At 45.6% G+C, this 12,902-nt stretch overlaps 1 protein-coding gene across 1 annotated transcript in view; it reads left to right on the forward strand.

The window, feature by feature from the left end:
• Positions 1 to 12,466, forward strand: part of xirp2a (xin actin binding repeat containing 2a) — a 53,617-nt gene extending 41,151 nt beyond the window's left edge. The window contains 7 exon segments of the mRNA XM_054623834.1: positions 217 to 286; positions 638 to 741; positions 1,342 to 6,961; positions 6,964 to 8,939; positions 8,941 to 10,552; positions 12,158 to 12,291; positions 12,377 to 12,466. Coding sequence (XP_054479809.1) covers positions 217 to 286; positions 638 to 741; positions 1,342 to 6,961; positions 6,964 to 8,939; positions 8,941 to 10,552; positions 12,158 to 12,252 — 9,477 coding nt within the window. The 3' untranslated portion in view covers positions 12,253 to 12,291; positions 12,377 to 12,466.
• The last annotated feature ends 436 nt before the right edge of the window (positions 12,467 to 12,902 follow it).

Here is a 12,902-nt window from a genome sequence, read left to right on the forward strand (position 1 = left end):
AAACAGAGGTACTAGCTGTTACACTCACATTTGTCACCAGCTGAATGGCGGCATCTCACCCCTGACAGGCTGCTAATAAACCCAATTCTTTGATTATTTCTGAACTTTCTGTCGTGCCCTATATAGAAAATTAGCCTCATGCTAGGCCTTTAACTCCTCACTGATTGAAAACAGTTGCCACAGATGCCAGTTTACTAATGATTTATCTTTTCACAGGTGATCCATGATCAAAGAGTGCACCAGAACAATGTGGCTGCCAGTTACGGGAACCATTACAATGAAACAGGTAATTCCGCTCATGGCTTTCATATTGTAATTTGCACGTTTTGATCGCAGCACTGCTTGTGTCCTGTATATTAATGATTGTTCCGACTACAGCTGAATAACGGATGAGCTATGAAAATGAGTTGGAGGGCAGATGATTTTCTATTCAGTGCATAGCAGCAAATCTAATCAGGGCAAAGTCAGGAAGGTAAAATATTGGAAAGTGGAAATTGGGCAATCACAGCTGCATGGTTTCAGAAAATGAAAACTACTCAGGTTTTTAATGAAATGATTTATTTCTCTTTCCAATCCCCCTGAGCTCCCTCACTGCGAATGACTTAATGAGGCAGCCTTCTTCTTGTGTCTAATTCAGTTATGCTCATTGGAGGAGAGGACTTACCAAAGGTTTCCACTCAGTCTTTGAAGCAGCAGTATGAAAAAACTATTGTGGAAGCCGCACCAGCCAAGGAAATTAAGGTAATGATGCTATCTATTTATCTAAATAGGCGATAGTTTGGCTTTTTCATGAGATATCAGTATAAGGATGAGGCCACATCATGAAATAATCAAAAGAAAATGCCATTTCTACAGCTTGATGGAGAATAAATTGGACTGGATAAAAGACCTCATGTTATTCCCCTGCAAAGTTTTTTTTCTCCAGTGAAAAAGAGAAAACCCAGACTTAAACAAGGACTTACAATACTATCTGCAAATAGTGATACTCAAGCCAGTAATTAAGAACATACATAACTGAATATGTCTGGGTTCGACAGACTGAAGGTGTGTTTTTTTATTTTTTTTATTTTATTGTTTTATTATCCAAATAATGTTTATTTGGTGCTTCAGGACTTGGAAAATATTTTTGTCTCAGCTGCAGAAATGATAGAAATACCATTAATAATGGTTAATCATTATTATCATTTGATTGATAGTTGATACTTTTTCCCTAAATCACTCTGTACTTTAAAGCTATCCTTTCCTGTGCTTTTTATGACATAAAAAAATGTCAACTTCCTATCTTCAACACAACCCTCACTTTCCCTCTCTCCTTAAACCAAAACCACTAACAAATCATAGGTTGATGTGGATTTCAACCAGTTTCAATGGGCACCAGTGAATCAGTCCTCCAAAGCTTCAACCATGACAAGCTATGACACCTCTTCCACCTTAAAGACTGCCACTCGCACTGCCTCATCAGTAGCGTCTGCCTCGTCATTGGCTTATGAGATGACGGATAATTTCCCTCCTCCGCCCTCAAACCTGTTACAGGAAACCCCTTACTCTGTCTCTCCCCAGCCTCAGGAGCTAGCCTCCCAACATAAGCAGGCTGTTACTAAGGAGCAGTACTTTAAACACAAGAGTACATCTGAACTAAAGCGCCTCTACAAGCACATCAATCCAGAAGTCCGCAAGAACCTGGAGGAGGACTTCTTGAATGAGCTCACCGAAGCAGAAAAGAAGGACTTGGAATGCGATGAAATGGTCGGAGAGGTCCAGCAGGCATGCTATATGTTTGAAAATGACGGCAATGGCTCAAGTAAGTGTTCCAGCCCTGACAGAGAGTATGTGGAATGGGATGAGATCCTCAAAGGCGAAGTGCAGTCCATGCGCTGGATGTTCGAAAACAAGCCGCTAGATGCGATCAAAGACGACAACCCAGATGAAGAAGAGGTGGGGTATATCGCCCAGCAGGAAATCATCGCCGGCAAAGATGTCCGACAAACAGCTTGGATGTTCGAGACTCGGCCCATTGATGCTCTGGGGACAGAGGCTACTGATTCAACTGAGCAGTCACAGAAATTGGCTGATCTGGCGAGAGGGGATGTCCGCACTGCCACGTGGCTTTTTGAGACGCAGCCACTCGATTACCTGAATAAGATCTACCAAGAAGACGAGCAGGAGACGGACGTTGTCGTCACCAAAAGCATCACCGGTGGTGATGTGAAAACCGCCAGATATCTCTTTGAGACGCAGCATCTGGATTCCCTGGGTAAAACAGAAACAATTGAGGAGAGCCACTTCCTGAACCTGAAGTCTGAGCTGGAGGAGACCAAAGGGGATGTGAAGACAACCACTCGCATGTTTGAGACCCAGCCCATGTGTGTCATCAGGGGGGATTCGGGAGAGATGCTGGAGATCACCACCATTCGCAGGGAGGAGACCGAGAAAGGAGACGTCAAGACTTCACGCTGGATGTTTGAAACCCAGCCTCTGGATATCATTAACAAAGACCCTGCGATGGTGAAGCTGATATGTGGCATATCCATGGAAGACAACATCCAAGGCGGTGTGAACAAAGGTAGGTGGCTTTTTGAGACCAAGACTCTTGACACCATTAAGGATGAGGAATGGGACAGTTCCAGGAAGCAAAAGGAAGACATAATCGGTGCTGATGTGAGGAAGCACTGTCTGGTTTTCGAGACTCAGTCTATGGATACTCTGAAAGACAACGCCAATGCTAGACCTTTAGCTTCAGAGGAGATTGTAGGAGGAGATGTTCAATCAGCCAAACATCTGTTTGAAACCGTACCCATGGAAGATCTGAAAGAACTGCTCGAAGTGGGAAAACTTAAGAAAATGGTTGCATCTGAAGAAGAAAAGGGCGACGTGAGGCATCAAAAGTGGGTCTTTGAGAGCCAGCCACTGGAGAATATAAGGGAAGAGAAGAAGGAGATTACAAGAACGGTGAACGTCGAAGCTCTTGACAAAATAGATGTGACAAATTACAAAGAAAAGTTTGAAAGTATGGATTTAAGTAAGTGTGAAGGAACACAGAGAATTCAAGTTGAAGGTGTCACAAGTGGATCCGTCAGATCCAACAGAGTTCTGTTTGAATCCACCCCTATGTATGCTATGCAAGACAGCTCCGGTCATTACCACGAGGTTAGGACCGTGAGGCGTGATGAGATCGTGAAGGGAGACGTGCGCAGCTGCAGATGGATGTTTGAAACACGTCCTATTGATGAGTTTGATGAAAGCATCAATAAGTTTCAGATCATAAAAGGGATATCCAAGCAGGAGGTCGAGTCAGGGGATGTCAAAACAGCCAAGTGGTTGTTTGAAACTCAACCGCTAGATGCCATTAAATCTTCCAGTCATTTTGAGGATGAAGAACATATATCTAAGGAAGGTTTTGAAATTGAGAAAGGGGACGTTAAGACCTGCAGGTGGCTATTTGAGACTCAACCAATGGACGCTCTGTATGAAAAGGTTGAAAAGAGCGAGGCTGATGTCGAGGAAGTTCAAAAGGGTGACGTCAAAACATGCACCTGGCTCTTTGAGACCCAGACACTTGACAACATTCGCGATCATACGGAGTCTGAGACCATTCTGAAAACCTGCACTGTAAAGCAAGACGATGTCCAAGGAAAAGACGTGCGACTGGCCCGCTTCCTTTTTGAAACTGAGAACCTTGAAAATATCACAGGTGAGGATGTCGGTTCTTTCAGGAGGGTTACAGAAATCGATATCCATTCAGGTGATGTTTCCAGGATGAAGTGCGTCTTTGAGAATCGCTCCTCTGACATTATGAGCTCCACCTCTGTGGAAACAATGCAGAGGCTGAAGACGCAGCAGGCCGAGGACATCCAGAAGGGAGACGTGATGAACTGTACCTGGATGTTTGAGCATAATCCAATCGATGCCATCCGTGACGATACTGAGGAGGCGAAGGAAAGTCGCACTGTGATTGACGTTCAGGGCGGTGACGTTGATAAGGGTCGCTTCATTTTCGAGACCTACTCTCTGGATAAAATTAAAGAGGAGTCCACTGAGACTGACATTTCTAAAATCACTAGTATCTTTAGAGATGAAGTAGAGAGAGGGGATGTGAAAAATTACACCATGATGTTTGAAACTCAGCCGCTGTACGCAATCCGTGACAAAGAGGGCCATTATCATGAAGTGACTACAGTTACCAAGGAAGAAATCATTAGAGGAGACGTGGTGGGGGCTCGATGGCAGTTTGAGACAAAGCCTCTGGATTCAATTAGAGATTCCGAGGAGGTCTATGTTATCAAAGCTGTGACTGAGGAAGGCATCAACAAAGGGGATGTTAACAGTGCGAGGTGGAGGTTTGAAACTCAACCTCTGGATGAAATTACAGAGGAAATAAAAGTCAGGTCGAAAACAGTTGCAGATATCCAAGGCGGAGATGTGAAGACAAATAAGCATCGCTTTGAGACTGATGAGATGTCCCAAAGGTACATCAGAACTGTAAGTGTGAGCGAAATCCAGAAAGGCGATGTCAGATCTGCCACATGGATGTTTGAAAAGCGCACAATTGACGAGATCCACGGCGAAGGCGCAGAGTATGATGGCATGGAGAGAGTGACAAAAGAGGAAGTAATGAAAGGGGATGTCAAACAGTCTGTGTGGCTCTTTGAGAAGCAGCCCCTTGACAGTATCAAAGAGACTGACGGCACAGAGCTTGTTGTCACAAAGGAGGAAATCCCACAGGCCGATGTGAAATCGACAACATGGCTATTTGAAACCACTCCGTTCCATGAATTCAACGAGAGCAGCACGAAAAAGACAGAAATATTTGGAAAAAGCATCAAAGACACACTTGAGGAGCTGTACTGTCAGAAAATGGTGGAATCACAAGGTGTTCTTATTGAGGCAGATGAGATTGGTGATATCCGCATGGCTAAGTACAAACTAATGAACCAGGAGGCTCCGCAAATCCAAAGAGAAGAGATTCTCAGAGGGGATCTGAGCAACATAATGATGAACCTCCTGGACCGCAGGGAGATCACTGAAAGGGGGATAACTATTGACAGCGAGGAGCGGGGCAACATCAACACCACAGTGAAGCAGCTATTCAGCCAGGAAAGGGGAATCAATGTGGAGAAAGAGGAAATTGTCCGCGGTGACATTCAAGAGGCCGTAAACAATCTGCTCAAGAGTGAGGGCTCCTCCAAGCGTGGCATTCTGATTCAAGAGGATGAGAAGGGTGACGTGAGGATGACTATCTACTCCCTCTTGAATAAAGGGGAGAGGGCTAGCATGGAGAAAGAGGATATCATTCAAGGGAACGTAAGCAGAACCCTTCAACGTCTTCTCTCCAACTCGGGAGGAGAAGACTCTAAAAAGATCAGGGTTGGAGAAACGGAAAGGGGTAACGTCAGCTTTTACTCCACATGCATTGAGTCGGGAGCCTTGGATTACCTGAAGCAGCTTCAGTACGAGCCTGGCGAAGCTCAGGAAGAAGTAAGAAAGGAGAATATCATAGGTGTTGACATTCAGGAGACCAAAATCTTGCTGCGGAAGAATCAGCAGCAGATTGGCCGCACAGTGGCGGAAGACGATATAGTCCCTGGTGACGTACACAGCAATGTGAAAGTCTTTATGACGGAGCCAGCTGTAACCTACAGAAACCTGGAGAAAAAGGATATTGTTAAAGGGGACCTCAACGCGGCCCTGGATTCACTGACCCAAGCCGTCAATCAGAAAGTAGTAATAGAGAAAGAGGAGGTGGTGAAGGGAGACATACCCACTACTCTGAGGTCTCTGGAGGAGGCCCAGCATCAAGCCAAAGAAATGGAAAAGCCTGAAATTGTCAGGGGAGATATCAGAGGTGCTCTCGAGTCCCTGGAGAAATCTGCAACCACCAATACAGAAGCTACAGTTGAAGATCTGGTGCCAGGTGATATCAAAGGGACACTGAAGTCCCTGGAGGAGGCCAAGCAAGCTGTGAAAGAGGTCGAAAAAGAGGAGATTCTTAAAGGGGATATCCACACGACCATGCAAAGTCTACACGAAGCAACGAGTGAGAAAAAGGTTTACCAGCATCAGGTGAGCGAACAAGGGGATGTTAAAGGCACCATTCAGCTCCTGCTTGAGCCAACGACCTCTTCCAGACTGCAGCGCAGGGGGAGCATCGAAGGAGACGTGAAAACATCTATAAAATGTCTCTATGAAGGACAGGAGGCAACACAAATGGAAAAGGAGGAAGTGGTTAAAGGGGACGTTCGAGGGGCAATTAAGAATCTAATGCATAAAAAACAATATTCGAATCCAAAACGCATGCATCCTCCAAAGAAAGCAAAAGTGCCCGTGAAGAATCCATTAACTACAAAGCAAGCGGAGCATGAATGCTTACATGAATGCTTACATGAAGCCAAGAGTGAGAGTGTAGCAGTCAATCCAGCCCCCGCTGTTAAAAAGCTCTCTCAGAGCGGTGAGTCACAGAAGCACACACAGAGGCTCAACGAAAGCAAATCAGTGAAAACTCAGGTAATAACCCAAGAGGCTCACTCTGTTACTGTAGCCAAAACAGATAATACCACTGGGGCCTCTCAGCAGAAGAGCATGAAAGAACAGAAGCAGCAAGTGCTGCCCCCACAGAAAATACAAGCTCCTAAGCCTATTACGATAAAGAATAAACAAATGACTAATAATGATCAAACAGAGACCAAAGCTGCTGACGTGAATGTGATGAAAGAGGTGCAAAACGTATCACAGACCAACATTTCAAACAAGCAAGTGTGCGAAACAAAATCAATCAAACAGATGCAGACTACAGTGACGGAGAAAACTGTTGTTCGTAAGCAAACCGTGACGGAGCAAATGTCTCAACAGCAAACGGAGAGTAAGGCGCTCACACAAAAGCATAACATGAAAAATATGAAGAGTGAACACCGTAACCTCGACATGAGAGGGAAAGTTGTGATCAAAAAGGCGAAGCCAGAGATTCACTTCCCCCTCCTCCCTCTTCACCACCTCCCCCCTCAGAGTCGGAGCTCTCCCTCCCACCGCCACCTTCGCCGGTGCTGGAGGGCCCAGCGTCCCCACCTTCTATCATGACGCAGGACAGCGACCTCCCACCTCCACCACCTCCGCCTCCCATGGAGTGCAAGTCTGAGCCTGAATTTTTCCCTCCTCCTCCGCCTCCTCCGCCTCCACCCTCTGTGGGCAGCCAAGATTTTCTCCCACCGCCTCCGTCACAGCAAGAGCTTTATGCAATGCCTCCCGCCACAAAGCTGGGCAAGCCGATCGGCAAGCCTTTATTCAAAGTGCCCAAGCAACCAGAAACACAGAAGCAGCCTGTACAAGTTAAACCCAAATGGCAGAAAAAGCAGCCAACTCCTCCTCCTCCTCCACCGCCACCACCACCACCTCAGCTCCCCCCCGCTCAAGCAGAAACGTGGTCAACAGAGCGTAAAGAAGAAGCTAAAGTTCAGGAAGTGAAAAAGGAAACTACCCAACAGATTGAAACAAGCAAGCAGATTCAGTCTGAATTAACAGCAGTGTCACCAACAAGAATACCAAGCATCCCAGCTGTGAAACCAATGCAAAGAGAGAGCCCAAAGCCACCTAAAAAAAGCTTTGTCCCTCCTATTAAACTGCCTCCACCTCCCGAACCCGCTCCAGCCCCTAAGCCTAGACCTTTTGCCCGCAAATTTAAAACCCCTCTCATGCTTGCAGAGGAAAAGTACCGCCAGCAACTGGAGAAAGAAGAAATGGAGAGGAGTAATGTCACCACTCCCACTTCTCCACCAATTAATATTCTCTCCTCTGCTGCCAGTCCTGAGCTTCATGCAGCACAGAGCACAGAGACAAAAGAGGCCACGGAAGAGACAAAGGCAAAGAGCGAAGAAGCTAAAACTGTTTCCAAAGAAGTAATATTGCCTGCCAAGAAAATCCCTTCCCAGATCCCTTTGAGCAAACCCTTGATCTCAGTTTTAAATAAGAAATCGGCATCTGGGTCTTCACTGTCGGTGGATAAAAAACAAGTTGCCAGCGAGCACTCAGAAAAAATTGCCTCGACTGATGTCGTTAACAAGAGTCAAACCGCAGCCAAGCAGCAGACCGTTTCTGTTTCTCAGGCCTCCAATATTGAAAACCAGTCATGCTCGAATGTGGTCACTACTTCAGTCACGGAGCAGCAGCAGTTTATTAAGAAATCCAGCACCAGGTCTATCGCTGCCACACATAGTGCTGTCCAGGAAAATGTAAATGTCCAAAGCCACACTGCGGTCACATTGAAAGCTGAGGATGTGAAGAATATCAATGCGGCTCCGACACAGGAGGGGAAAATGAGTCCCTCTCAACCCACTAAAATTCCAAAGGTTACTCCCAGTTTCAAGGTGAAAACCTTTAAGATGCCAACAGAGAAGAAAGAGGAGAAAAGTGAAACGCATTTACAGCAAGAGAAAAGCTCTGTGTCACAGAAAAGTGAAACAAACGTGATTCAGAAGAGCAACCAGCTTACGTCAGCAAGAACTGAGATGAAAACAGAAATGAAAGTAAAGGAGAAGAAAAGCCATGTGACCCCACCCATAAAGGAAGTTGAGGTGGAGGCTCACGTTAAAAAGGGAGAGCAGGTGCAAAAGAATGAGACTGACGTAAAGCTGTCACCATCCGTTACTGTTTTACTGCCTAAGGTGGCCAAGATAACATCTGCAGCAACTCATCAAGGACAAGGCCGTGTATCCATCTCCCACAGTCAGCAGAGCATAAAGGCAGAGCACATCCAGCAACACGAGGAGGTGGTGGTGACTGAGAGTGTGGTACGGCAACGCTTTCAGAAACAAGAGGCCGTTCACATGCAACAACAAATAAAGGTACAAGCAGCGGAAGCGAGTAAAACACAGATAAAGGCGGTGAAGTCAAAAGGCGAGCCTGAGGGTGTTTCTGTACCAGGGATGGGCAAAATAGCCCGTAAAGACGAGGATTCATTCAGAAGAAATCACAGTTTTGGAGAAATGTAATGCAATGCAGAAGCTCCTCGCTCAAATGAAAGAGCTCGAAGGCACACCGAGCAAAATAGACTCCAACGCTGTCAGGATGATTATAAGCGAACTCCCTGACTGGGCGATGGGCTCGGATGAGAAAAAGAATTTAAGCGAAATTGCTAAACGGCAAAGTAAGAAAAAGCTGAAAGAGATGATGGTCTATGTGGGGAATATTTGTCATGCAAAGCTCACATTTTTGGAGGAGAGCTCGAAGGCTGTGGAGAAGCAGGGTCATGAAAAAGAAGCACCGCCAACGCCTCCAAAACCAGACAAGAGTGTTTTGAATGCAGCGACTGCAAAGATATCTAAGATCAGCATCGGCTCGTCCAAAAGTGAAAAGAAGCTGGTGGAAGAGAAGATGTCACTTCAAGAGAGAAAAATGCATCAGGAGCTGAGGGACACGCCCAATCAGAGGGTGTCCTCCCCTTTGGCCAGCATCCGCACTCCGTCACCCACTTTTATAAGTATCGAGTCAAGGAGGATAGACTCGCCGCTCGGAGTCACCCCTTCACCTCCACCTTACAAGGCAGTCGGTACACCTACGCCGCCTCCTCGCAAGTCATACACGCCCACATCGACCTTCAGCCGGGCCACGCCGTCCCCTACCATGAGCCGCTCCGAGAAGCTGATGAAACTGAGGGACACCACCTCCAAGCTTTCTCGCGGCATGACCCCTCCGCCTCCCATGCCGGCGGCGGAGTGTTTTGCAGCTGAGAGAGAGCAATCGTCCCCATTTAGCGACAGGGGGACTCCGATAGAGATACAGGAGCAAGGGTCGGCTGACATGGCAGAAATGGTGGACTCCATGATGACCGTGAGGGATAAAAAGTCTTTCTTCGAGGAGGCGCAGAAGTTGGAGGTGAGCAGGATGTACATGCGGAAGGACCCCATCGACATCCCTGAACGTTTGGGGCCTGACGCCGAGGAAGGCGCCGAGGCCGTGACGATAGACCTCATGAAAGAGGATCGCCCAAGAGTTGATCTCTCTAAGCTGGTGAACAGATTTGAATCTCCACAACCAAAAGTCTTCGCAAGAAAAGAGCCTATTGTCATCACGGAGAGGCTGGGGAGTGATACAGAGGATGCGGAGGCTGACCCACCGAGAACCGAAGAAATCCACTCGTTCAACGTAAAGGCGATAAAGGATGTGTTTGAGACCGGAGAGCACAGTTCTCAGGCAGCCCGGGAGCTCAGAGAACAAATAGAAAGAAGAGAACCCGAGTCAGCCCACTCCGAGGCGGCGGGTCACTCGGAAACGACAGTGGTCACCGAGCAATTCTGCATCATCGACGGCTCGACGAGCGAGGCGACCAGTGAGATGCGTCCCGGGAGCTCCCTGACCCGCGGCAACCCTCCGTCCTACGCCGACGTGGTGAGAGGCGCGGTTCCAACGGTCGCCGTGCCCCCCGAGGCCTCCACCGAGGAGCTGCTGAGAAACTTCCAGCAGTCGTGGGCCGAGAGCCAAGGGGTTTTCCAGAACCTGGGTTTCAGTGTCACGGAGCAGAGGACCTCGCAGTTCGTAACGCACCAGCAGGCTACCGTCGTGACGGGTAAACCGAGCCGCGCGGCATGAGGATACTAAACAGGCGTGCCGGTGTGTTTAACGTGATTTGTGTGTGAGAAGTTTAAGGCATCAACTGCATCGTGTGGAAAGAAAAGAAGCATTAACATTGGTTTGACACTGTTATTTACATGGCGTGATTTCCTTTGATGTGTTTCTCCTTTTGTTCAAACTATTCACCCCAAAGCTTGGAGCTGCATCCTGTTTGGGTGCTGTCAGTTTTTTAATATTCACAGGTTACACTTTGTCCTCTTTATTCATGCTTGTGATGTGTGACGCTGGCAACATATTGAACTAATATTTCTCATGCCTGGGTGTGTGATACAGAGAAGTGCTTGAAGAAAACAATCAGTTTATTTCATTTTTATCTTCAGTTGGAGATTCACCTTTTACTTCATGTTCATGGAGTGAATTCCAAAACAAAGTAACTTTTTGAAACATAGAATTAATTACGTTTTCAAAACGTTTGCAGTAATTATCCAAATCATTCTCAGTGCTTCAAAGACAAACCACATTTAGACAATTAATCACAATTCTAATGTTGATGCTAATTACAGCAGCATGCAGAAGACGATCAGTAACAGTTTTATTTTGTTTGCTGTTGCCCCTTAGAACAAAGTTTAATTATAGTTTGTTTTCTCCTTTTGCTAACACTTTTTGTTAATCACCTAAATTAGTTTTAACTTTCCTGGAATATATATATTTTAATAGATATGTTTCAAAATCTGAAGTGGTCCATCTTCTGTCACTGAATGGGAATATAACCTTTGCATGTCCGTGCTAGACCTCCATGTTTCAACGTGTAATCAGTTCAGAATAGTCTGTTAATTGCAGTAATTGTACCCTATATTGGATTTAAATGTGGAGAGTAGGCAACTTTATAATTTCAGGCAGTAATTTAGTCAATATATTTTTTCGAACACTTTTAGACAGAACAAGATTGTTACCATTCTGAAAAAGCATTATTTCTTTTTTGAAATTTAGTTTTTTTCTGAGCTTCTTCACCTCAAATTAAGGCATCAACCAATTAAATTGTGTGGAAGACAATGAGGTGTAGCGCTAAACTTTATTGCTTCTTTCAGCCTTGACAAAGGCACCACAGACACAATAAAAGCTGTAGATATATAATGATCAAAGGCGAGTATTTCACATTTTGGTATTATTTATTAGCCAATATGCTACTAATATGCATGCTAATAAGAAAATGAAAATCTTGACCTTCACATAAAGTGTTAATAAAATACAAATTTCTCTATTTAAACCCCAGCAAATATGAATTCATTATTCATGCGTCATGCTTTAAAGACTCTGCTGGTCAAGATAATTTAAGGGATGAAAAAGGCCAAATTTATTTTATCTAAAGTTTTTCTGACTTTCCTAGAGTTATTCATTATTTATCTATACACAAGCTGCTTCATTTAAAGGGGTCACAAGCCCCAAAGAAAATGGAGGAAAACACTTCTCAAGGTTACATTAGCGATTCATTGAAATTAATTCATAACAGACTTAACGTCTTTAATTTGCATTTTCCTAGGACATGAAAAGGAAGCAACAACCCTGTAAATTAAAGCTGTTGCCTTTCATTTCTTTGCAGAAAATTCGAGTTCCAGAGTCCGAACTGTGTCGGGTGTGTCGGAAGAGGGTTTACCCGATGGAGTCGCTGATCGCAGACAAACACAACTTCCATAGAAGCTGCTTTCGCTGTGAGCACTGCAGTGGCAAACTAAGGTGAAGTGTTTCACAGAGCGAACGCATCCTTCTGTCATTCCTTTGCACTACTTTAACCTCTCGTTTTGTTCCTTTTTCTCTACAGCCTTGGTAACTATGCCTCTCTCCATGGACGAATGTACTGCAAGCCACACTACACGCAACTGTTCAAATCCAAAGGAAATTACGATGAGGGATTTGGACAGAAACCACACAAAGAACTATGGAATAATAATAAAAACCAGGAAAATTCAGCCGAAAAGACAAAAGTCAAATCACCGTCACCTGAAAGGAAAGTCATGGATTCCGGAATTCCCACTGCTCAGAGCACATTAGTTACCCGGGAAGAGGACGTGAGAAAACCAGAAGATGAATGCAAAAAGCTCACCACTAAGATTTCCGTGGTATGGCCTCCTCAATCAGATTCTCCAAAGAAATCCTTCACCATAGAAGAGGAGTTGAAGTTGGTTAAGCCTTCATGGCCCCCAAAGGAGGGCACAGCTCAGGAAAATGAACACCTAAATCAGCCGCTGAAGCCTTCATTAACAGAGACCGATAGCCCCGCAGCGAAAGTACAAAACGGACCCGAGGAAAATGACGAGGTGCAAGAGAGAGCCTGTTTGGCGGAGAAT

This window comes from Anoplopoma fimbria, chromosome 22 (genome assembly GCF_027596085.1).
Source record: "Anoplopoma fimbria isolate UVic2021 breed Golden Eagle Sablefish chromosome 22, Afim_UVic_2022, whole genome shotgun sequence".
NCBI lineage: Eukaryota > Metazoa > Chordata > Actinopteri > Perciformes > Anoplopomatidae > Anoplopoma > Anoplopoma fimbria.